This window comes from Gallinula chloropus (genome assembly GCF_964237585.1).
Source record: "Gallinula chloropus genome assembly, chromosome: 6".
Lineage (NCBI taxonomy): Eukaryota > Metazoa > Chordata > Aves > Gruiformes > Rallidae > Gallinula > Gallinula chloropus.
Window position 1 is genome coordinate 11,760,431 of NC_140091.1, and position 23,543 is coordinate 11,783,973.

The window sequence follows — 23,543 nt, forward strand, 5'->3', positions numbered from 1 at the left end:
TTGTCTACATAGAGCTCCAGGAGCAACTGCATACTTGAAGCAGACTCCCTAAAACCTAAGTGTGACCAGCTCATTTTCTCCTGCATTAAATCCCAATCCTCCTGGCCTCAGAATGTAAGCCAGCCCTTGTGGGAGCAGCACAGAGGCTTGCTGTATTTAGTGCAGTGTTTGTTCTGGGTCTCTCTCACCTTTACAAAGTTAAGGTGTTCACTCTTCACTCTGAAGACACCATTATGGAAAGTGCACAAGACTTTTCTGTTGGACCCCAAATTTCCTCATCCAGAAGGAGTAACAGTTCCCATCTGCCCTTCACATCACATGAAAGTGCATTTCTGGCTGTTGTCCTTTCAGGGTGTCCCTCAAAGGGACCAAATCACAGCACTCAGGCCACAGAGTGCCAACATAAGATTCCATCAGGTGATGGAGGTGCCATCAATCAAATGGTTACTGAGGCCAACTTGTGCCCTGTGATCACCAGACTCCTTTCTGCAAAGAGCACCCCCAAGATCAAACTTCGAACCCAATTCCTTGTGTTTGCAAGGTGTGAAACACTCCTAGGGAAGGAGAGTTTGTTTCCCTTTCATGATAACAGACACTGAGTAGCACCCATACGTTCACTTCAGTCAGGAATGAATGCTGACCCTGACATCCTGTGTGTACTGGAAGTGCAGTGCCAGGCACCCAAAGCAAGGCAAAACGTAGGGTCATACACTGGAAAACCCCACGGGATTGTTTGCATCAGTACTTCCCAGTGTGGAGGAGAAGCTCTGTTGGAGAAGGCACTTCACTCTGCTGACACAGTCTCACCCCAGACACACCACTTCCTTGAAGGAACCTAAATCACCAAAAATCACTCCAAAGCAACGCCAAAGAGGGAAGCCAAAGCTCTTGCTGGCAGCAGCTGGGCACTAGGCTACTGCAACACTGAATCCCAGAGAAGTCTGATGGTGCTTTTGGCTGCTTCCTAACAGTTTTAGGGAAAATTATTTTCAGAAGTGAAAGCACTACAGAAAAGACAGGCTATTTTGCCACCAGAGCGTGTGGATCCCATCACTGCTGTGTGCACCTCACACAGCAAGACCAGATGTGCAGTACAGGTTCTTCCAGGACATAAAACTTGAGCTGTTAACTGGTTGGCCATGACAGGGCTTCAACCCTTGTGTAGCCAGTCCTTCCTGAGAGCATTCATCCTTGTGTGTTTCCTGATCCTTTTGGGTAGTACTCCCCAGTCTCCATTCTTTGGGGCTGTCTTTACACACCTTGTCCCACGCTGAGTCCTGTCTGATGTCTGCATTCCAAGTTGTTTCTTGCCAGGAGCTGAATGTGTTCTGCTAGGTACTGAGGGCTGGCTGTCACCAGTGAAGCGGGATACGGTCGTCACTGCCATTTCACTGGGACAGGCACCACCTCTTCTTGCAAGTTTGTCCCGTGTGTGTTGGGTATTCCTTTTGTTTCCAAGTAAGCTGTGCTTCTACATATAGGGTCAAGACTAAAATGAAAACACTCAGCATAAATGCAGCAAGATGATTTGGTGATCTCATCTCTCACTGCTTCTTTGTTAGAGGTACCTACACTTTCCCAGAGTGACTGAAGTCACCTGCAGAACCCTCTCTGATGCTTTACTTGCAGTTAATTGTCTGAAGGCCACACTGGGGTCTAGGACATGGTTCCACAACTCAGTTAATTGATGGTGATAAAAAAAGAATGATACTTGTCATAAGACCAAGTTCTTCACTAGATGAAAGATGAACAATGCTCCCTGAATTTCTGGAGTTTCCTTACATGGCAAAAATATCTGTATGTTAACATTCAGGATAGTTATTTATTCTAATTTGACATTTTGTTTGTAAGCTTTCTGAAGAGCAGGGTGGAAGAGCAATTCTTCTGCTATGAAACTTGCTGGTAGCATTCAAGAGCTTAAGAGTATTAATACCATTGGAGTTGCTTCGAAGTCTTCAGAAGCTTGTGATCCAAGAGTCTATACAGAAGAATTCCGAAGCATCTGTACAATCTGATCTATATTAAGAGAGTTTCTGCCACATCATCAACTAATTTTAAAACATGGGTAGAGGTGTAGCACTGAACCTTGTTGCCAGAACTCATATGCACATCACCTGCCATACTACAGTGTCCAGACTCCAGACAGTTTTAAAATCAGTTCAGCCAAACAGGTTTTAAATGAGTTCACATTCTGGGGAGGTTTCCCAGCCCAAAGCTGGCCTTAGAGCCTGTGTCAACGACTGAGAAGCAATGACTGAAGCTACACACCCTGAGGGAGAACAGGGAGTTGCCCTGAGTCACTGCATTTGCAGAAAAGCAGCTTCTCCACAAGAGGTGGGAAGTGGTTAAGAAGATGAGCAAGGGAGAATTGTGCTACAACCGGCATGAGTCAGAGACCTTGCTTTTGCCTTGATCTGTGATAATGGAGATGAAACCCTGTATTTATTTGTGTTCTCATCTCTAGCACAATTAGCCCAACTCATACTGGCAAAACTACCCAAGAGTTCGACTTAATAAAAGAATTAAGCTTCACTTGGGAGGAAGGACTGAGGAAAAAGGGGGAAGGAAAAAGCCCTCTAAGTGCAAAGAGTTATGCTAACTGTCAGAAGGTTTAATGAGAAAAAAAACATATAGAGATATATAGATGCAATTAGTTAATGGGGAGGCAGATTTATAAACGGTGTATTGGCTCCTGACAAAGACACCAGTCCTCTGGGGTTAAAATAGCCTGAGATGATGGCCTGGATGTCTTAAACTACAAACTCTCTAGTACCTTGACAGGAGATGAACAGACCTCTAAAAATTGATGTTCAGAGCCCCCTTGGGCACATGGTCTGACTGCATGCAAGTTCAAAGGCCTGCCTGAAGCCCCCAGAGCACTGCCAGCCCACATAACTGTGAGTGTCAGCAGAGAGCACCTTTCCCAAGCATGCTGCTTCTTTACCTCTAGCTATTTATTCCACACTAGCACCCTGAAGAAATCATCCCTCAACCCCCTCTCCAAGACACACTCCAAAGCTGCTTTGACCCTCATCACCTATATTTAGTGCATCTGAATAATAATATATTATGTTCTCATTGAAGGTCGGACACTCTATATATGCAATATTGGGCTCACACCGTGCTGTAGCTATTTTAACTATATTACATCTGTCTAGCTTTTATTGGGTTTTAATTAAATGAAATTAAATGAGCGTATATTTAGATTGAGATAGTATAAACTGACATTCATGCAGATATGCCAGGCTGACTGTAAGATATGATCTTAATGGAGCAGAGACTTTGCAAACTATTAAACTCTCCCATATAATGAGCTATCTATTTAAATACTCTTTTCTTTGAAAAACAACTCTGCCCCACTACGGTGTAGTGCTGGAGAGCTCAATTAGCACCTCGCAGAATGGATGGGAGACTGCCCAAGCCATCACATTGCTCACACAGGGTGACTGCAGGCAGGTAAGTGGGACCCAGGCACTTCAAAGCACAGGCCCCACTTGATATCAACTACAAATACAGGAAAAAAGCCACAGGTATGAGCAAGGGGTGAATCTCTAGCCCACAAGAAGCCGTAAACTTCTTGCTCCCCACTCATGCCAGGGTGAAGCGGAGCCATGATGAATCTTGGCATCGTCTCACCAGGTCTCTGAAAACAAAACTTCACTCATATTCGTAAGTCTCTTGCATTGAACTGTGGAAACCTCCCTTACTACATTAGAGAGCTAATCAATTTCTTTCGCGAGTCTGAGGATGTGTGCTGCTCATTGATTTCTAAAAGGTTCCCTTGACACCTCCCTTGGTAATTACTGTGTCTTCAGCAAGCAGCTAGCTCTAGAGTTTGAATCCCAGGTGAAATATTCAATTGAGATGTTGCTCAAGAACAGCGAATAGGAAGCAGAACTTGGACACGGTGACAGGGTTTACTAGTTTGTTTTTAAACTTTCTATCTCACTAAACTTGTGAAGCAGCTGGTAGAGAGGCAGCCAAGTGCCTGTGAAAAGGAGGCTGGAGAACACACAGCAAGTGCATCAGGCGCTGCCTTGCTGCTCATTTACGGTAATTTCTGATGCTGATTTAGTCAGCTATGAAGTGAAACACATCCATGTGCACTTTCCTATTGCTGCTTCCTAAAGCCTCTCAGAATAATTAACAAGTGTGATATTTTCTTTCAGCACAAACAGATCAAGATTAAACCATGTTGTGGGGGAGATAAGCTAAAGGTCACTGGGAAATTTCATAAGCTATAAATGCATTAGTATAATTAGCACTCACTGGTACATCAAGGTGGGATCAGGAGTGTCAGGCTGGGTTCTATTTTTGATGAGAGTGATGTCTCATTACCCACTCCCCCAAGTGCAAGCCTACTTCTTATCATCCAAGCACCATCAGATCTGTGCAGAGGGCTCCCGCTATGGGGAAATGTGTCAAGATGTTCACCTTGTGAGGAGGAAGATGGTGTTGCTTTGGCAGCAGCACTCATAACAAATGGCTTCTGAGTGCCCAGAGATACATCGTGGCCAGGCAAAGCAGTCTGCCTCTTGTTTAACTGTGAGACCTTTCTAGACCAAAGTTATTCCCACTTGGTTCCCTTCTGTACTTCCTGTAGGGTACTGTGGGCTTTTTCCCCTCCCTGATGAAAGCTGCTATGGAGTTCTGTTGTGTGTTGTTAAATAGTCACTGCAATTCATGCTGGGAGGCTGCACTTCATCAGTGAATTAAGAAATCTTTTATTTTCCTTAATTTTCTAATGGGCCTTTCAGTCCTGGGAGACCTAACAGTGCAGCAGAAAACCAAGAGCTCCTTGATAAAATGAGTGCATTCTTAGCCACTCACAAGAACTAACCATCTGTATTTCAAAAGCTGGTGTCTGACTTCTCAAACCAACCGACAAAAAGAGGTGCAATTCAAAACTCTGTCCACCTTCCCTTGAAATCCACAGAATTGCTGGTTCTTGCATTTTTCTTTATTCTTGTGGTGTCACATAGCAAGAATGGTAAAGACCTCAGCTGAAAGCAGAGCCCTGTCTCACAGAGTCTGTGTACAGAGAGAAGCAGTATGTAACCACTGATTGTAAAACCTCAACCAGGATCTCGCTGTCCTGATTTGCACTGTGCTCCTATTAAAAATATCTGAGACCTGTTGATTTGGTAGTGAAATGTCTGAGCCTACCAAGGATTTGGGGCAATGTCAAGACGCTCTACCGAAGGAGGAATCCAGGTGATGTTCCAAAAGGCATGTCCCTCTAATGTCTCCTTTTAACAAGGCACGATATCCTGCCAGAGAGGATCAGCTCCAAAAACTGTTTTTATATTGTAAAAGAAACAAGCTCAAATCAAATTGACATTTGGGTTTAGAACTGCATTTCAGGGGAAAAAAAATAATGGCAGCAAGTGAAGAGAAAAGGGAGACAGAGTGAGGAGGTGGGGAAGGCTTACTTGCTTTGCTACCTTACCCGAGCGGAGCTGCTTGATTCGCCCATTGCTAGTCGCAGTGTCGACAGGCAGGAAGTCCTTGAACCAGGAGATTTCAGGATCAGGGTTCCCGCTGGCAGCACAGAGCATGGTGGCTGTGCGGGCCTTTTCCACCACCTTCAGCTGCGGGCCCATGTCAATGGTGGGGAAGCCAGCTGGGAGGTGGTCTTCTGCAAGAGGGAGAGAACACACAAGGTTAAAGAGAAATCTTTGGGCGTAGCGATGGGATAGGGTTGTGGTGACAGCAGTGCCACTGTACAGCATCTGTGCCTCTGCTGGAAAACAGCAGCCTGACTTCCCTACTGAGAAGGTTTTCAAGCCCTTAAAGCACATTAGGCTCTATAATGAGCATTCATTACACCAATAGAACCTTCCACTAAATTTAACTCCGTTTAAATCAATTGCCTTGGGAACCGTCCATAATTTTCATTGATATGTAAGCTCAATCTATTGTTGTTAATAATTCAGTAAAAGCAGGTATTTGCCTTTTTGTGGGAGGGCTGAGTTGAAGATAACAGACAAACACAAAGCCAAATAGTTTGAGGCATCTTGAAAAACAACAGCTAAACAATATAACCCCTTAGATGGTCCAGAGAGGCCCATTTTCTCTCTTTTCAACTCGGAACATTCTGTCACACTGGTAGGATAGACCTTAAATCTTCTCCTCATGTCCCCAGATCTGATTCAGAAGGCTTTTAGAAAATAATGAATGTAAATCTAATGAGCCACGCTCTGCTCATGAGCTGCCTCACCAGACTGTGCTGTGGCAAGCCTCCTGGCACGTTCTCTGGGCTTCAGAGAGAACAGAGGTGTGTAAGAAATGGCCAGTGCACACTCTGGCAATGTCTTACAGAAATGACCGTACAACCAGGCATCCCCCTAACTGCTGAAATCATTCATGCAGCAGGTATGAAAATAGCTCATTTGCTTTGCTGCTGCAGAGCACGCTCAGGTAGGCTGGGTGGAATACACTTCACTGATAAGCCAAGGCACGCTCCAACATCGTCATTCAATAGCAGCTGCAGAACAGAGCTCATTTACTCATTCTGTGGCACGATGTACTGTACTCTGCTAAGCCCGTGCTGCAATCAAAAGGACACACTTTTGCAGAAAGAAAGAACTTGAAGAACATTAAGAAGCCTTTAAAGTACCAGAAACTCAATTATTTTCAGCATGTTTCTTTTTTTCCCCTGTTTGAAGGAAACTTAAGAAAACCTTCTTCTTCAGCAAATCCAATTGTGCAAGGCTCCCAGCACACGGCAGTGTTAAACCAACGAGACCTCAGCATCTTCCCAAGTCCCCAAAGAGTCTGAGCTTGCGGCAATCTGAGTTTTGCTGCTATTGTCACACACCTGGAACCATACCCCTCACTCCTGACAGGAAGGTACTAGCCAAAAGGCCACCTTAGGTGTTTCCTTCTACCTGTAGTGCCACTCCCTGAAGCACATACAGCTTGTGGTGGCTAATCATGTGTAGTTCTCCCTAAGATCTCAGAGGAATTCCCAAGACTTTTGACTTGTTCGCAAATGAAAACTCTGCAGCACAAGGCAACATCTGCTGTAAACAAAACAATGGCCAGGAATATTGTTTGTCCCATTTAGATAAGAGTCACTATGAAGCATCCAAGGTTTTCTAAAGGAAAAAAAAAGGTTCCTGATGCTTGTTAAAAGCACAAACCATATTTTGTCTCCCAGACCAGCCTCCCTAAAATCCTCTCTCATCATAAGCAGACATAAATAGAATATTTTTTTTTTAAATGAAAGGTACCACAAAAACTAGTTCTTTTTAATTTGCTCTCCATTGATTTTCAAAGACAAAAGGTACATAGAGCTTAACTGGAACCACACCAGAGCTAGCATTCAATAACAAGCAACAGAAGCACTCAATTCTGAGCAACCACAATGCATACTCCTACATGGCTGAAAAGAAACAAAAGCAGGGTACACACACAAGTACAGCATGGTATGGATTGAAAAGCAAAGGAAGATACATAGGAATATCAGTAAACAATGACATTCCCTTGGATTGAGGCCAAGTTTACCTAAAGTGCAGCACCTTGCTATTTACAGTATTGAAAGCAGATGTTTACTCTAGGGAGGCTGAAACCCTGAAGTGATCTAATCTAATCACCACGATTACCACTGACAGTCCTTTCTGGTTTGTTCGAGATTTTACAAAGAATGCACTGAGCTAAGTATCACCCAGTTCACTTGGTCCAAAGACCGTGTGGAGGCTTAGCACAAAGCTAAAACCAAATCTGAAAACAGCTTTTGTGCAAGAAATCTCTTCCCATCTGCAGCCACAAAAACAACAGAGATCAGAAAATCCTTCACAGTGTCTGATCCACAGGTACACAACCAGCCTGCTGCACTGGAGGGGACTGTTCAATCAAAATTAGCAGTTTGTGATGAGCCACACACCAGCAGAAATTATATGATCTAACCTTGACTTCACACAGGGTACAACAGGGACACGCTGATTACAAAGACCTGGCAGCAAGGCTACTTCTGCCGTACTAGACATCTTAGATCAGGCCTTTTCTAGACTCCAAGGAGACATACAGCACTGCTCCCATACCATACACCCCCAGCAAGCCCAAGCCATTCTGGAGCGCAGATGGGAAAGCTGGACACTCATGGCCAGTGACAGGTGACCACCATGTGATGACTCTCACTCCCCAGACTCTGTGCTGAGCTGGACAGAGACAGGCTCAGGCAGGTCTGCAGGGCTCATGTAATGCAGTCTTGTCTCTTAAATGCACCCAAGCCCCAACACTATAGCGGGAAATGATGGTATCCTGTGCAGTCAGAACCACAGCACATTCCCTGGGCAAGCATTGGTAGTGTTACAGACCAGCTCCCATGCATGCCTGGAGATTGAAACCTGCCTAACTTCCGTGGCCACACCACCACCAAACTCAAGCAGGCAGCTCTGGCATGTCTGCATCTACAAAAACACACAGGCAGCAAGGATTTGTTTGATCCCTTGTCAATCAAACGTAGAGGCATTTAAGAGTAGCAGTGTGTTTCCAGGAGCCTGCAGTCCCAAGTCGTGTCACTGTGTGACGAGATGCCAGGGGAAATCTGACAGCTGCTCTCTGATGGGACTTCAGACGCCCAGAGACTGGGTTTCTCCTGTTATTAGTTCTGGAGTAGCTCCAAGGGACCTGCACTGAGCCAAGGCCACAGTGTCTGGGGCTCAAGCTGAAGGATCACATTCTCCAGAGGTGACCTAATGGCCTCAGATGCCTGTACCACCATGAAACGGGCAACTTCAACTACTCCAGGTCTGTCCTGTGCTGTGTGGCTATGGCAGCCCCCTGAACTCTCCTGGAGAAGAACGGCTGAGGAGAAAACCTGAAGCTGGTCACACCACAGAGCACAGCCTGGCACAGGCCCACACCTGCCCTGCCAGCAATGCTCCTGCAGAGATAATGGGGCTTCGTTCCAGCCTGGCGCGGTGTTGCTGACTTCACCGGGACAGCGAGGGATGTCTCTGTGTTCAAACACTACAGGCGACGATAGGAGTTCAGAGCTGTTCTTGCCGTGCCTTCCCCTCCGGCAAAAGTCTAATCTGGGTCTAATAAGGAGGTTCAGTCATGCCTCGGCTCCCTTCAGCCCTCGCTAGCTGTACTAACTTGTCTGCACACGGAGCTCATCAGTAATCGCTGTCCTATTCATGCCAATACGTGGATACCCTTATTCTTGAAAAGGAGTTTGTCAGCACTTGGTTTTAATCAGCGATAGCTGGTGTGTTTTTAATACACATTAAACCAGGCTATGAATCTGCTTTCAAGTGCAGACTATTTGAACCAGTTTTTCTTTCTGGGTTTCAGATACTTTCAGAAGGGGTGTACCTCAAGTAGGCATTAGGTTCAGGCTTGCAAAATCTAGGTACAAGCAGGATGTTTTCAGGCTTTGTTAAGCTCTAATTCCCTCCATGGCCTGCAGCAGGAATGACAGAGAGAAAAGCAGGAAGAAAAAGCAGGAAGAAAGGAGAGAGAAACAGCAAGAGAGAAAAAAAAACCCACCAAAAACCTAACAAAAATTGAGTAGGTTTTGCAATTACAAACTGAAACTTGGAAAATCCATGGCCAGGCTGAGGTCTTGCTAGCTGCAGTCACCAAGGAGCCAGGAATGTCCCTCTGGCATCTAGCATGACAGCATGTGCAGAGGATATCTCATGCTCACTTGACAGCTCCCTTTGCTAATCTCCTTTCTGAGGTGACAGAAATCTAACCCCCCTTCCCTTACAGCTCTTTTGTGCCACACATTTCTCATCTTTAAGGGAAAAGCTAAGGTAAGAAACCTTTCCCACAGTCCCAAGCCAGAGCTCAGACCTCCTTTAGAGCAGCTGCAATTACATAGCTCATTCACCAGCTCCCCAGAAAACTGCCTTTCTTGAGGATGCTGCCGTGACACACATACCCCTTGGGGCGTCCTTATTTTCTGCATCACTCCAACTATCAAGTGATGATAAGGGACACGAAGGCAATTGCAATTTATGTCTTATGAGAAGCACGGATCAGCCCCAGCATGGAACGGTATGCGGATAACAGCTGCTTACAGAAAAGGCCTGCGGAGCAGTCCGCGGTGAGCACAGCTGTTGATGGCTGAATCCTGCAGGATTACACCCTGGATTTTGCTCAAAACTTGTAATCTCTCACACAACAGAAAAGTTGGAGGGGTTGGATATCAGGTTCCTACCAGCACAAACCCCATACAGCAGTCATTGGTCTTGCAGCCACTCAGTTGTGGGGTTGGGGGGGGGGGGGGTGGTGGTGATATTATGACTTGACACCTGTAAAACCTTCCCTATACCACTGTGAACTTCCTCTCAGTCAACACAGGAAATGGTACTTTAGAAACGACAGTGCAAACTGTAAACACATTTATGGGAGTTATTTGTCATATTCCTCTTCCTATAAAAGCCAGGCCTGCTTAGAATCATGAGTACAATTGTTCAGACTGCTGAGGAAGAGAAATAAATGATACCCAATATAATTTGGAAATAGCAAAAAGTAGCTTTTCTATACGTTACGGCTATAGCTGTGAGGTTAAATCTCCTACAATCTATCAAAGGGGTGTTCTCAACTCATTTCAAGTGAGATACTGGGCCTTATCCCCACACATGGGACTAGAAACGGTTTATCTGAGCCACTGGCTCCCGCCAGCCTGTATCAGCTGAGGAACTTCCAGGCCCACATCAATTTTAAGGGCTCAGTAGTGATGATTAAAACACAAAGCTGCTTTGTTTTCAGTTCTGCCTGCTATCCAAAGCCACTCAGGAGTGTGAGGTGCTAGGGATGAGCCAGGAAATGGATTGAGGGCAGAAGAGATCTCTGATAAACCTGTCTGTCTGTGGTCAGCATTGCGCAGGAGCAGGATGCACGTATCAAGAACTGTTCTACATGTTCCCTACCCATTTGATGGGGCAGGCTGGGACCTCACCCAGTTCAAGTCATCAGGGCCGAATCAATCCCAGTAAGAGGCAGTGGTTTGACGCAATACAACACAGGACGTTGCAGGGATAACCCTTGCCTACTGACAGGCTTGTACTTGATGGATCAACAGAATTACTTGACAAATTTTACAAGCTTTCAAATCTCCCTTTGAGACACTGAAAGGCATTAGCAAATGCAAAATTATCAGTGCAAGGAAGATAGCCTGGGTAGTCGGCAATATTAACCAATGAAAGATGCAAGCCAGTAAGATCGTAAGCACACCACAATCCAGGACATCTGTTTGCTGAATAAACAGCCCTAATTCCTTCAGCACAGGTTACACAGCGCGGCTATTCAATTACTGCAAGACAATCAAAAGCAGTCAAGCAATCCAGCGGCCCAGAAGAACGGCATCATTTTACATGATAAGAAAACCCTGACACCACTCTGTTCAGGTTCAACTGAAGCTGCACAAAGAGCGTTTTATCAGCCATTTTGAGGCGATGCTCTCTTCCTGAATCCTCCTTCTTACAAAAGCCCCCTAAGAGGTGCACCAAGAATATTATCCAAATTCGTGGTCTCCACAGGCTGCCCAGCATTGGACTAGCGCCCGGTGCGGGGAGTGGTGGGAGAAGCAGTTTGTGTGTGCTCACTGCTGGAGCCAAGTCTCATACAGGTTAATGAATGCCCCCTCGACTTTGGCACGGCCCTGTAACTGCCTAAGGAAAAGGTGGGGCAGTGAAACCAACCTGTTTCAAAGACAGCAAAGTCTTAATTACTGGGTTAGTAAGTATAAAACAGTTTCAGGCAGGCAGAAAATACAAACAGTCATCTATTGATGACAAGGCTTTTAATGACAAACTGCTGGTTTTGTATGACATCACGGCAACGTGACATGCTGAAGCCGCCTGCTGGGAATGGGTAGAAGGGCGCAGATGAATGGGTGGGTGTGGAAACAAGCTCCAGAATGACTTCTCTGTGTCACCACGTAACCACATGAATTACTGCACAAGAGCTTACAGTAAACAAAGTATTTGCTATCTCTTAGAAAGATCACAGCGGCAGCAGCAGCAAAACAGTTCACAAAAGAAGGAATCTGAGTCAGTGCAAAACAAAGAAAGCTCTGTAAGGAAAATTCAAGGAAATAGGAGACCAGACGTGGCAGAAAAGAATAAACTGTCGGGCAGATTCCCACCCTGGGGGCTCATGGAACCTGCTCAATCTAGAGGTTATGAGTCCATAAACCACCCGATGGAGACAGTGTTACCCTTCAAGTGCCAGAAGGGTGCTGCTAACATTGTTATTTTCTGGCTGGACAGCAATTACCTCCGTTTATAAGCCACCAATACCTTGTTGGTATCACAGCTAGCCATTCCCAAGTGCCTGTTTATCTCAGAGGGGCAGAGGATGGCTTTGCAGAGGCAGGTGCTCCCAGGAGCAGCACAGAGCAGCACCTCCCAACCAGCTCTGACACAGATTCAGCCTGTGCTCTTGTTAAGTCCCAGCACTGCTTCTCCCCATGCTCCCATGTCTGCAGCAGTAAGGTAACGCACATTCACTGCAGCAACATGTGCCCTCCCCAGGGCAGAGCACCCTGCATTTGCTATATGCTGGTTGCCAGTGCTCCCTCCCACCCAGGGCACAACCTTGGTTCTCCAGGCCTGAGGGAGCACTACATCCCAATGGGATGAAACAAGTTGCTTCTCCCAGCCCTTAGATACTCTGTTACCTAAACTCTGTTTGTGGCCTCCCGGTGCCTCCTGACCTGGTCAGGATGTAAGGTGCAGATGCAGGACCAGCCCTCCATTGGGAAATGTATCCTCCTTCCCTTTGAGAAGAACTGTAGCATGCCACTGCCAAAGCCCTCCAAGATACACCAGTTACAATGACACATTAGCCACAGCTACCTCTAAACTTCTCATGGGGTAGTTAATCCAGTCGAGATTCAGGCTGGGACACAGAAAAGAGCCACAGCTCTAGAGGTGCTGGTGAAGGCAGCAGCTGTCTCCCTCCAGCATGGCCGTGTCCTTAAGCACAGCCCAAGGGCTGAGAAAGGTCCTTCTGGGGATAAAGTGCACTTCCCACTACCATGGCCTTACACTCCTCTGATCCAGGGTCTTCATAAACACTTTAGGATGTACTGAGATGAGTCTAGCCCCAGCTTCAACAGTGAACAGGCAATTCCTTTCTCTCCTTCACAGATAACAGCTTGTGACCTCTGCCTGACGGCGGGCAACGCAAAGATGATTAACAGCTGCTGAAGCTGACTCAGAGCACACCAGAAGTAAGTATTTAGTCACAAACTCAGGCAAATTAAAGGTTTGCACCTGCAACCCACTGTTTTAATTCTTAGTTTCAGGATCTTCCTAAGGAATGACAGTGTCTGCTCAGTATGTGTCAGCTGTGGAGCCTTCTGCCAGCTAGGAGACATCAACCCATCCTGTAAGAAAACAATTATTTACACCTTTATCAGATGAGATTGCTACAGCCAGAAATGGCATTTACAAAATCTCTACTACCACATCTTTCTCCAGTTGTCCTGGCTACTTCTTGCTTTCCATTCTGGCTTCCTTGCAATGATAGTCCCATTTGCAGTCTTAGTCCTAAACACAAATTTTTCCATGACTTAGGCCAAATATATCTAAAAGAGCTAAAATACTCAAGAAGGGAGACTACAGCAGAGGCTTAGCTGCTCAGGCTAAGCAAGCTCTGTGCCACAGGGTAGAACCTCTCCAAGCTGAAGACACAGCCTCAGTAGAGTGGTGGGAAGTGTTGACACAAAGCCTCTCTGAGGTGAGGACCACCCTAAACCTCCTGCTCCAAATCCAAGCCCACTATTCTTCCACAAATATAGTTTGATATCCACAGACAACTCCAAGCCTAAGACACAGCAATCCAAGCATTTTCCTGAGAGACCAGAGAAACTAGGTGTTCAGGTTAATGAAGAGCTAGAAAGGGCTTAGACTGTATGGTACTAAAGTCATTTAAGGGTTCAGAGTATTTAGCACAGCAGAAACTACAGCAAGAAGTGTCAGTAACGTGGGTGAGGAAGAGCTTACACACAAGTAAAACAGATCATATCTGCAAGATTCCCTGCCTGAGCAAGCATCCCTTTTTAACGTGCTTTGAGGGGAAAAAAAAAAAGAAAAAAGAAATGTCCTCCCCCAAAATTACAGCACTATTTCAAGTAGGTAAAAATAGAGTTTTGTGGGTCATATCCAAGAGCTGATAAATAAGCCTAGACTCTTTCAACAACTATTACTCACAAAAAACCTCATCAGCTGGAAGTATGCATTGAAAAAACTCACAAAAGTTCTTTAAACACAATGAATTGAGAATGGTTTTGCAGCCAGCTATTAAGACTCTGTAGTAAAGGAACAGTGAAAGAAGACCATGCTGTGCTTTCAGGCAGGACCGTGCCATTTGTTGGTACCAACTGTTGAATATAACTGCCTGTAGAACTGTTTTCAAACCATTGTTTCTTTTTAATATTTTATAGCCAGAAATACAACATAACTATTGCCACGGCACGTTTCCTCGTGACAGAATATATAAACACACTCCCACTAAAACATACCCCAAACTTCAATCTTTTCAGAGAAAAGCATGGAAATAGCTCTTACTTGTATTTTAAGTCATTTATTAATCCTCTCCACTTTCCGTACTACTTCACCTGCACTGATGTGATATGCTATTAGCACAGCGAATTTCATTTTTAAGATGTGCAATCAATAATGCATTTCCACATGCCATTAAATACAACGTGTGGTTAAATTAATGGAGCATCTGACTTTTGATGTTTGGTTGCAGTTCAGTGCAGGAAAAAATGCAGGAGGACTGAGTTAATCTGACAGCAGAGCTCTCCCACGCTTTCGAGCATCGAGTTTCAGATTAAAGCGAAGCATTCCTGCTGCCACTCAGCTGGAATACTAAATCTGTTCATTTCCACTTCACAGGCCAGAATGCAAGATTTACGGTCACTTAAACTCCAACTGAAATGGCGAGATTGTGCTAAAAATCTGATTTCTGTTTAGCCCGTGCAGCCTGTCTGCACCATCGCCAACCCGGTGGCTTCTCCTGTGGGGGACATCAGAGCCTGTCAGAGTGGCCAGCAACTCTCAAAAGCAAAAACTCAGAAGATTAGGGATAGGAAGAAAGGTGTAAGCTTTGACAAAATACCCCACTGAAAAAAAAGTCTTCTTCTCCGGCAATTGTTCCAACATGGGAAAGAAAAAGCACGGCCTTTCCTTGCATCCAAGCTACTGAAAAAAAGAAGGTATTTGGAAAACATGGAAGAGCAATGACTGTTTATTTTTAAGGATAATCACTGTGATATTATTTGAGAGAGAAAAAGAACTCCCTCTTGTCTGTCATTCACCCTCTCCAAAACCCCCAAACAAAAACTCTTGAGAGCATTCTAAATATTCTGGAAATACTAGTTTGTAAATTGAAATTTAAGATTGTTCTGGGGAGGAGCTAGAGAGTCATTAGAGAAAGCACAAATACTCTCCAGTTCTATGTTCACAAACTGCCAGCGCTTCAAAAGGGAAACAAAGAATCCCCCCCTGGAAGAACACCCTCCCGAAACACCTCTTTGCTCTCTGATCTCAAAGACTCAACTGAAACTTGAAGGCGACCTCCAGTATCGCCAAGCTATGGGATGGAGTGGCTCCGTAATGCCGTGAGAGTCTGAATCCCAAAGCCAGCAATCAAGGTGTGTGGGTGTGAGAAAGGAGGATAAACATAATTCTTACAAAAACAAGGCTCCTCTGCAGCAAACAAGCTGCAAAGCACCAGCCCCGGTCCGCAGCAGCCTGCTCTGCTCTCCACCTCCTGCCTCCTCCCTCACCCTGCTCCTTTTCTCCCACACCATCCCTTCCTGCCACTGCCAATAAACTCGCATGCATGTGGCTCTGTCTGCCACCTCCTTATTTGTAGCAACCTGTGTTTTGAGCCAATGCTCAGAAATTGTATCAAAATATTTTTAAGCAGCTAGCAAGATTAGTGCACAGAACCAGTCCCAGTAAAGACCAATACAGTAAAACACAAATTAAGTTTATATTCCAAGGCATTATTTCTTTATACTATTTCAAGGACAAATTAACCTTTAAGAAAATATTCACGTATTGACATCAGGTACCTCTGTGACTCTGGAAGTTTCTCACATACCTTTTGTCAGAGAAATTCCATTTTCAAATGAGACAATAAATGTGAAGTTTCATTGCACTTGTTCTAGTGCAGCCAGCTGAGGCACAGAGAATCTGAAGGCATAGAAATAATTTGAGAATTCTAAGAAGGGCTTTAATTTAATCTGAACTCCAGACAGATCAGTGATACGGCAAATCACTGCTTTCCATTCAGAAGTTTTAAAATACTCTATCACAGAAAACATCTTGAGATACTGCGTAACTAGCTTTATTTACTTGGGGGGGGAAGTGACTTTTTGTAAAGGAAAAAAACACAGCAAGGCTTGGCTGGAGTCAGAGACAGAAATATACTCTGAGCTTTATGTCTTATATTAAGCCATCACTTTCTAGAAGATCCATTAATTGCACTGGCTCCAACATCACTTTAGATGGAGACTCGGGTTACCTTAACAGTCTTTCAGAGACTGTACGAAGTAGAAAGGCCCCCAGTGAAAGACCCGTAGCAAGCCAAGGGAGATATGCAAACACAAATAATACATTGTTGCCAGACAAGTGATGGTTTTTAATGCTGGGATGATGTAATTGATCAGGGTTTAACAGAGGACATACTCTTCTTTTTACAGATACCAAGTGTTGCAGAGGCTCAATATCCTATTTACTGCTTTGCCACAACACCCATCTTTTCAGGGAGATGTGCAATAAAAGGAGTGGCTGACAATTTCAGCCAAGGCTTTAAACAAATCCCCAGTGCAGGCCCTCATGAATTAAAGAGCATGCAACAGATAAATGGAAAGCTGGCAGTAAAACCACATCAAGGCCAAGTGGATAAGAAAAAATGGCACCTTTTGGCTCCTGTGGTACTCATCTTAATATAAACCAAATGCAGGAGATCAGCTGAAATTCCTCTGCTGTTCAAGGAAAATACATTCCCTAACATCAGACTTACTCGCTGCTAGTCAAAGGTTCATTTTTTCAAATGACCACGATGGAAATTGTGTTTCCCCACCCTGCTTCCCTGACAAGGGGAAGGCCTTCCCTGAAGGCCAACCGCATCTCCTGGGCTCCATGAAAACAAGTGTGGCCAGCAGATCGAGAGAGGTCCTTCTGCCCCTCTACTCTGCTCTGGTGAGACCTCATCTAGAATACCGCATCCAGTTTTGGAGCCCTCAACACAAGAAGGTCATGGACCTGATAGAGCATGTCCAGAGGAGGGGCACAAAAATGATCATGGGCTGGAGTACCTCTCCTGGGAAGACAGGCTGAGAGAGCTGGGCTTGTTCAGCCTGGAGAAAAGAAGGCTCCAGGGGCACTTTCCAGCAGCCTTCCAATACCTGAAAAGGTGCCTACAGGGAAGCTGGGGAAGAACTGTTCATGTAGTAATAGGGCAATGGTTTTCAACTAGAAAAGGGTAGACTTAGGTTGGCTATTAGGAAAAATCTCTTCATTATTAGGGTGGTAGATCACTGTAACAGGTTGTCCAGAGAGGTCAGGCTTGATGGGGCTCTGAGCAGCCTGATCTAGTAACGATGTCACTGCTTACTGCAGAGGGGTTGGACTAGATGACCTTTAAAGGTCCATTCCAACCTAACACATTCTATGACTGAATGACACTTGAGGAGGGCTGCAGAGCTTGGTGGCATGGCACTGCTCCTTCCCACATGGAAGGCTGAGTTTTCCTGAAACATGGTCCCTACCTTTTTCCCCAAAACATTACATCTACCAGACACAGACCGTGAAAGCTAAACAGACATCTGGATTTGGTAAGCTTCAGCTTTGCTGTGCTGCAAAACTAACTTAAGGAAAGCTTTAAAAGGACTTTCCTCTTGAAAATGAAGAATAGTGACCTTGAAGTTTTGAAGACAATCTGCTATTTTTCCCACCTCAGTGTAATTCCAGGTTTCTTTAGGAAGATCCTTGCACTAGCTCCACATGCTAGATAAAGGTTGGGAGCAGCAGTGTCACAGTAGCTGTTGAGGTTTCCTTACTTCTTTTTCAAATGAGAAATCACAGAAAAGGCATGGTGGTGAGGAAAGGTAACCGCTGTGGACTTCACAGAACCTTCTCATGCAATAAAATCAAGTTTCAGAATTGAGAACAACTACAGGGGACATCATGCTCTTACCCTGTCTGAGTTTTGTTTCATTCCTAGCTGACTGGCAGGCAGCATTCAACAGACAGGACTAAAGCACCACAAGGTTGCAGGTCTCAGAAAACAATTACAGGGGAATTGAGTGCATGAATTGTTTTGTCTTCCTTGCTCTGAACCATCTTGCCTTCTGCCCTTCACATACACACAAGGCTACACGTGTTCCTGCCAGTCCTGTTTTGGTGTTCGGATGCCAGATACACACGGCCTGGCTTGCAAGAGGAGGTTGTCCCTACAGGACTCTCAAAGCCCACCCTCCTTTCCCTAAAACCCTCTGATGCTTACACTGAGAGCGACGTCACTGTGCTCCCCATTTCCCAGTGCACACTGGAAGTAGCCAGCCCCGCTGCGGGACATGGCACCTCCGCCCTGCTCTGTAGGTCCGTGCAGGGGTGGCTGGCTGGCTGTGGCCGAGCAGGCCCGCGCTTTCCCACACTGTCAGCACGGAAGCCTTGCACTTCCAGCCCCGCGGTCCCAGTATGTGCTTTCACTGCTCCTGCCAACTCAGGAAACCACTGCCGCCTCTTTCTTTAACCTAGCTCAGGTTAGACCAGATTTTCTGGTATAGCTAACAATCACAGTATTTACATTTCATACACCTGAAGGGAAGCCACCCTGGGCTTTGCTGGCACAGATGCCTTAGAAGGAGGCTCAAAGCCTAAAAAGCGTGTAAAAATCACAGCAGCCTCTGCCCTGCTCCAGCACAGTCCAGGTGATTCTGCCTGCACAGGCTGCCCAAGCAGCTGACACGCACTGAGCTGCTCGCTGCAAGGTGTCAGAAGCGATAAAGCAATACCACGGTTTGATTTACTGCCAGGCAAACACCGGCTGGCAGCGACCACACACAGAGAGGTCAGGCAGCACTGTCCTTTATTAGCATGTCAACGATTGCTGCGCTAACATGCTCACTGCTTAGATTCCCAAAGTTGGACACGCAAGCATGCCTGGGTATAACTAATTGGAAATAGGCCCTGAATTCCTAATAACCAAAGTTATGGTCCCTGGGATTTATGCCAAATTAAAGACAATTAATTTTCCTCTCTTGATTATTACACACCTTAATAGCTCTGTCCTTGACTCAGTTCCATCCTTGATGTGCAGAGCCCTTTAGCTCAGTATCTAAAATTTGATGTGCATGAAGAACAGTTAATAAGAAAGTTCTGAATCAAACCCGAGTTACTGTATCAAAATCTCTCATGTTTTACAACAGTGAAAAAAACAATTGGATTCAAAGTCTACTTCAGATCCTAGATTATAAAGGCATTTGCTGCATAGCCTCTGCACTCTAGTCTTCAGAGGCCTTAAACAATTCCACATTTCCCTTTAAGATGTTCTTTTAAAATATCACATAGCAGTATATACAGATAATCAGGATTGTTTTCATTAAATGATTTCGGTGAAGTTCACTGGCTTTATTTGATATACAAAAGACTATTTAACCTTCTCCCAAGACACTCTGCTGATGTAATTACAAGCAAGAGATGAGGCACGGCTCTCCCTGCTGCAACCACTAACAGGAAAGAAAACTTTCTGCTAAGCAGAGGCTGCCTTAAGTCTTTCCTAGGGGATGCAAGAGGCAGGTATCTCCTTGCAGATAAGAACACTGCGAATCTTTATTTTCTCGGCTCAGTATACTGTGTACAGGCCACTGGTGTAGAGTCGATTCGGCTTGAGGAAAGAATGAGCAAAATAAGGCAAAATAACTGCTGGCATCCCCTTGCACACACAGTAACCAACACCACGTGCTACTTCTCAGAGCGTCAACAGCAAACCCTGCAGCCAGGCTTACCCCACTGCGGCCCTGAAGACATAGCTGTGATTGTCAGGGCTCAAACCACATGCTGGCCTGGGAAGCAAGAGGACACATTTGGCAAGGACGGAAGTGGAATTGGCTGAACCTCAGTGGCTCACTTTGCTGCACAGATAACCAACACAGAATGGCAGACAAAGACACCCTGCACAATGAGCCTCTGATGTTGGAGATGATCATGGGGCCCTCAGGCTCCTTGGGAAAGTATCTTCTTTCCTTCCAGACAAGGGTTTTCAGACCCATGACCTGCCCGAGGGAAGACAAAGTAGGCCCCCATCCTGTCTGTGAAAACCAATATAGTCCCAGTCTTCTCCAGAAGGCACCCAATCTCCTCGTGATCAGCCCTATGTCTCAGCAGCTGGAGGAAGATCTTAGGGGTTTCTTTAGGAGACAGAAACGTCAGGGAAACCACAGCCTCATGCAGTCTGAGCCGCCTGCTCCTGAGGCTTGCACACTGCAGACAAAGCTCTCCAGCAGACGGTCAGCTGCTGGGATTTTGACCACATCTCCTCCACAGCAGACCTGAGGAAGATATCTGCAGAGCCCACACAGAAGAAATCATTCCCTGTGACAATGCAGGACAGGGATGTCCCAAACAAAGCCATGAATGTTGCCATGTGAGATGAAAATCCAAGGGAATTGGATTAGTGTCGAGATTAGTGTGTCGAGTCCTTGATCTAAAGCTAATATGGCTCTTCAAAGCATTTTACTCCTTAGGTTTTTTCTCCTCTTTTTCTGCTGAAGCCTGGTCAGGACATACATCTGGTTTGCACCTGACTAGAGACAGAAATGTTCATCCTAAAAGAGCAAAAACACTGGAAAATGTTGTGGGGAGGAAATCTCTACAGTAACACTAGGCAGGGAGAGCATGAAAGCTTCCCCTTAGCTCGTGGCTCATGAACAACCCATGCCTGCTACAGAACAGCAAGCAAACAAAGGTTCACCTTCCCACACATGCAGGCAGCAAGAAAACCAGCAAAATAAATGAGCCGAGCAACAACACAATTTTTATTTGGTACCATGAGACAACATTACACTGGACAGTCTTCACATTTTTTTTCCAGAGAGATCAGAAAGCCCTTGGATTAAAATACCTGAGAAACCTTGATTTGGGAAAGAGGGCTCTACCAGCCCGCAGAGCTGGGCTGCCATATGCACAAGCTCAGGGCACAGACCTTGACACAAGGAGAACAAAGGCAAAAGGTTGATTCTTCCCAGCGAGCCACTTGCAAACAGAATAAACAGCATCATCTTACATTTACACTGAGAATAGAAATTAAATTAGCAAGTAGATTTTGATCATGAAGTGACCTTTAAAAATCATTGAGAGAAGAAAACATTAGCCACCGTTATTTGCTCTGATACAGATCCCTCCTGAAGGCAGCTTTGTGTGCAAAATAGTATTGCCAATTTTGTTTCACATTTTCAAACTGCTTTTAAGAATTTAAGGTGACTCTCATTTTCTCATTTTTTTCATAGACAAGCTTTGTGGTCTTCTTTCTTCATATAAGCACAAATTGGGAAAAGTGCTGTAGCTGAACTTAGAAGAACTGGACAATTTTATGATGTTTAATAACATTTGTAGCTATAAAGGCTAAAAACACTAAGGGTAATGAAATCTCATGCTCTAGCGCTTAAGCAATGCTCTTTCTCTTGTCCCACACGCTGAACCAGGGAAGTATTTCATGTCAGTAAGGGAAGGGGAAAGCCCGTTCCCCTTGGAGACACCGGTGGGGGCTGGCTATGGCTGGAGGCCAGAGTCACAGCCAGGCTCACAACAAACCGCTAGGCCCCACATTCTCTTCTCGCTATACGGTATTTATGACCACTGTCAACATGCCAACAGTTACAGCATTCGTCACACAAAGCTTTAAGAGTTTTCCAAATGGAAGTGGGCTTTTCTTTCCTCCTGGTTTAAGCAGGGTTATGGAAAGATTACCAAAAATTACACTTGGTTTACGGCTTCAACAGCCGCATCTTCCTTCGGTGCTCTCATCACACCTTGCTGCTTCCTTACTGACATAAAACTGCAGCGATTATGCAGAACTCACGTCTGCCTTGTGACAAGCTCTTTTAAAAGTCAATACCATTCAGAATCTGCTTTGACCTTGCATTTAGACAGACATAATACCATGTACGACTCCATCCTGCACACAAACTCCCTTATTCAACCATCAAGGCAGATGAGGATTTTGACTGCTAATACTCTCTCTTTGCATGTGAGGCCAGATTTGCCTGAAGCTCTAATTAGGGCAGCCTTGTACTTCCACAACTCTGTAACCTCTTATTGTAGCCACCTTCATTTATTTATTAACTACTCCCAAACATTGATACGGCTTCATCATTTAACTGTAGATCACGAACCATCTGTTAACATCACCTCTAAGCCATTTCACCCTTGCAAAGGTTTCAGACATTGGATGGCCCTTGGCCACTTATTCTTTTGCGATTCGTATTTGATATTCTAATTAGTTAAGCCTGAGCAACCTATCATGTTACAATGGATGCCACAGAGAACAAGGTGGAAGTCAGCTTGTAGCAGATGATCCAGTAGTCCTTTCCAAAGCTCAGAACATCACAGCACAGATCAAAAATTCCAGCAGTTTTTCCACTTCCCATACACCTAGTTTTAATTGTTTGTTGGCTGCACTTTCATTCCACTGTCTAAATGCATCTAGCCCAAACCTCTTTACTCCATCAGCTCTCTGTCACTCTCCACAATCCAGTTTTGTTGGGAATGGTGTCCCAGTCCCATTTGCCAGCCTATCCCTCAGGAACACACTCTTGCTTTCTGAAACTCTCCTGCTCAGAAGAATGGCATTTCATCTAGCTTTGTCCCTTCCCAGACTGGTCTTTTTAGTGTATTTATCCACTTCTGTGACACCACCTACAACAATACCAGCAGCATGCAACAGAGAAAAGCATAAAGACATATTGTCCAGTCCCAACCATCATCTGCCTGTAAAACTCTGTATTCCCACAACTAGCTGTATCCTGGTCAACAAATACTGACTGAAATTTCATATATCATTACTAACTCACCTGGCATGAAACACAAAGTTTCCACATCTGTGTACAAGAGGCAAGGAGGAGCACACAGCGACATGGGGGTCTCCCCTTGAGCTACTCAACTGGCCCCACAGCTGCAGGGTGGAGAGCTACCATGTCCCTGCCTGCTAGTTTCAGGAGGGGATCACAGAAGTGTAGGGGTTGGAAGGGACCTCAAGAGATCATCAGGTCCATACCCCAAGGATGGAGCTCTTTGGTGTAGCACAGGGGAACACACACCATTTTTTTATAGCACCTGGAACTAAGCAGAAATGTAAAGAAAAGTACAAGCAGTCAGAGAGAAATTAATTGCATTCGAGCACTTGTGGACATCCTGGGAGCAGAGAGCAACTCCACTGCTCATGGAGATGGCGCATGTCCCGGTGCATCTCCTCACCATGGAAAAAACCCGCTCTTCCTAGTGCAGAGCAGAGAGATGGTGAACACTACTTTGTGTTTTGAGCAGGTTGCAACAGGCTTT

The 23,543-nt window shown here is 45.2% G+C and overlaps 1 protein-coding gene across 1 annotated transcript in view; it reads right to left on the minus strand.

The window, feature by feature from the left end:
- PTPRF (protein tyrosine phosphatase receptor type F) overlaps positions 1-23,543 on the minus strand; it is a gene marked incomplete at both ends in the record, with an annotated part of 250,710 nt that overhangs the window by 101,212 nt on the left and 125,955 nt on the right. The window contains one exon of the mRNA XM_084266106.1: positions 5,450-5,638. Coding sequence (XP_084122232.1) covers positions 5,450-5,638 — 189 coding nt within the window. The remainder of the gene's footprint in view (positions 1-5,449; positions 5,639-23,543) is intronic.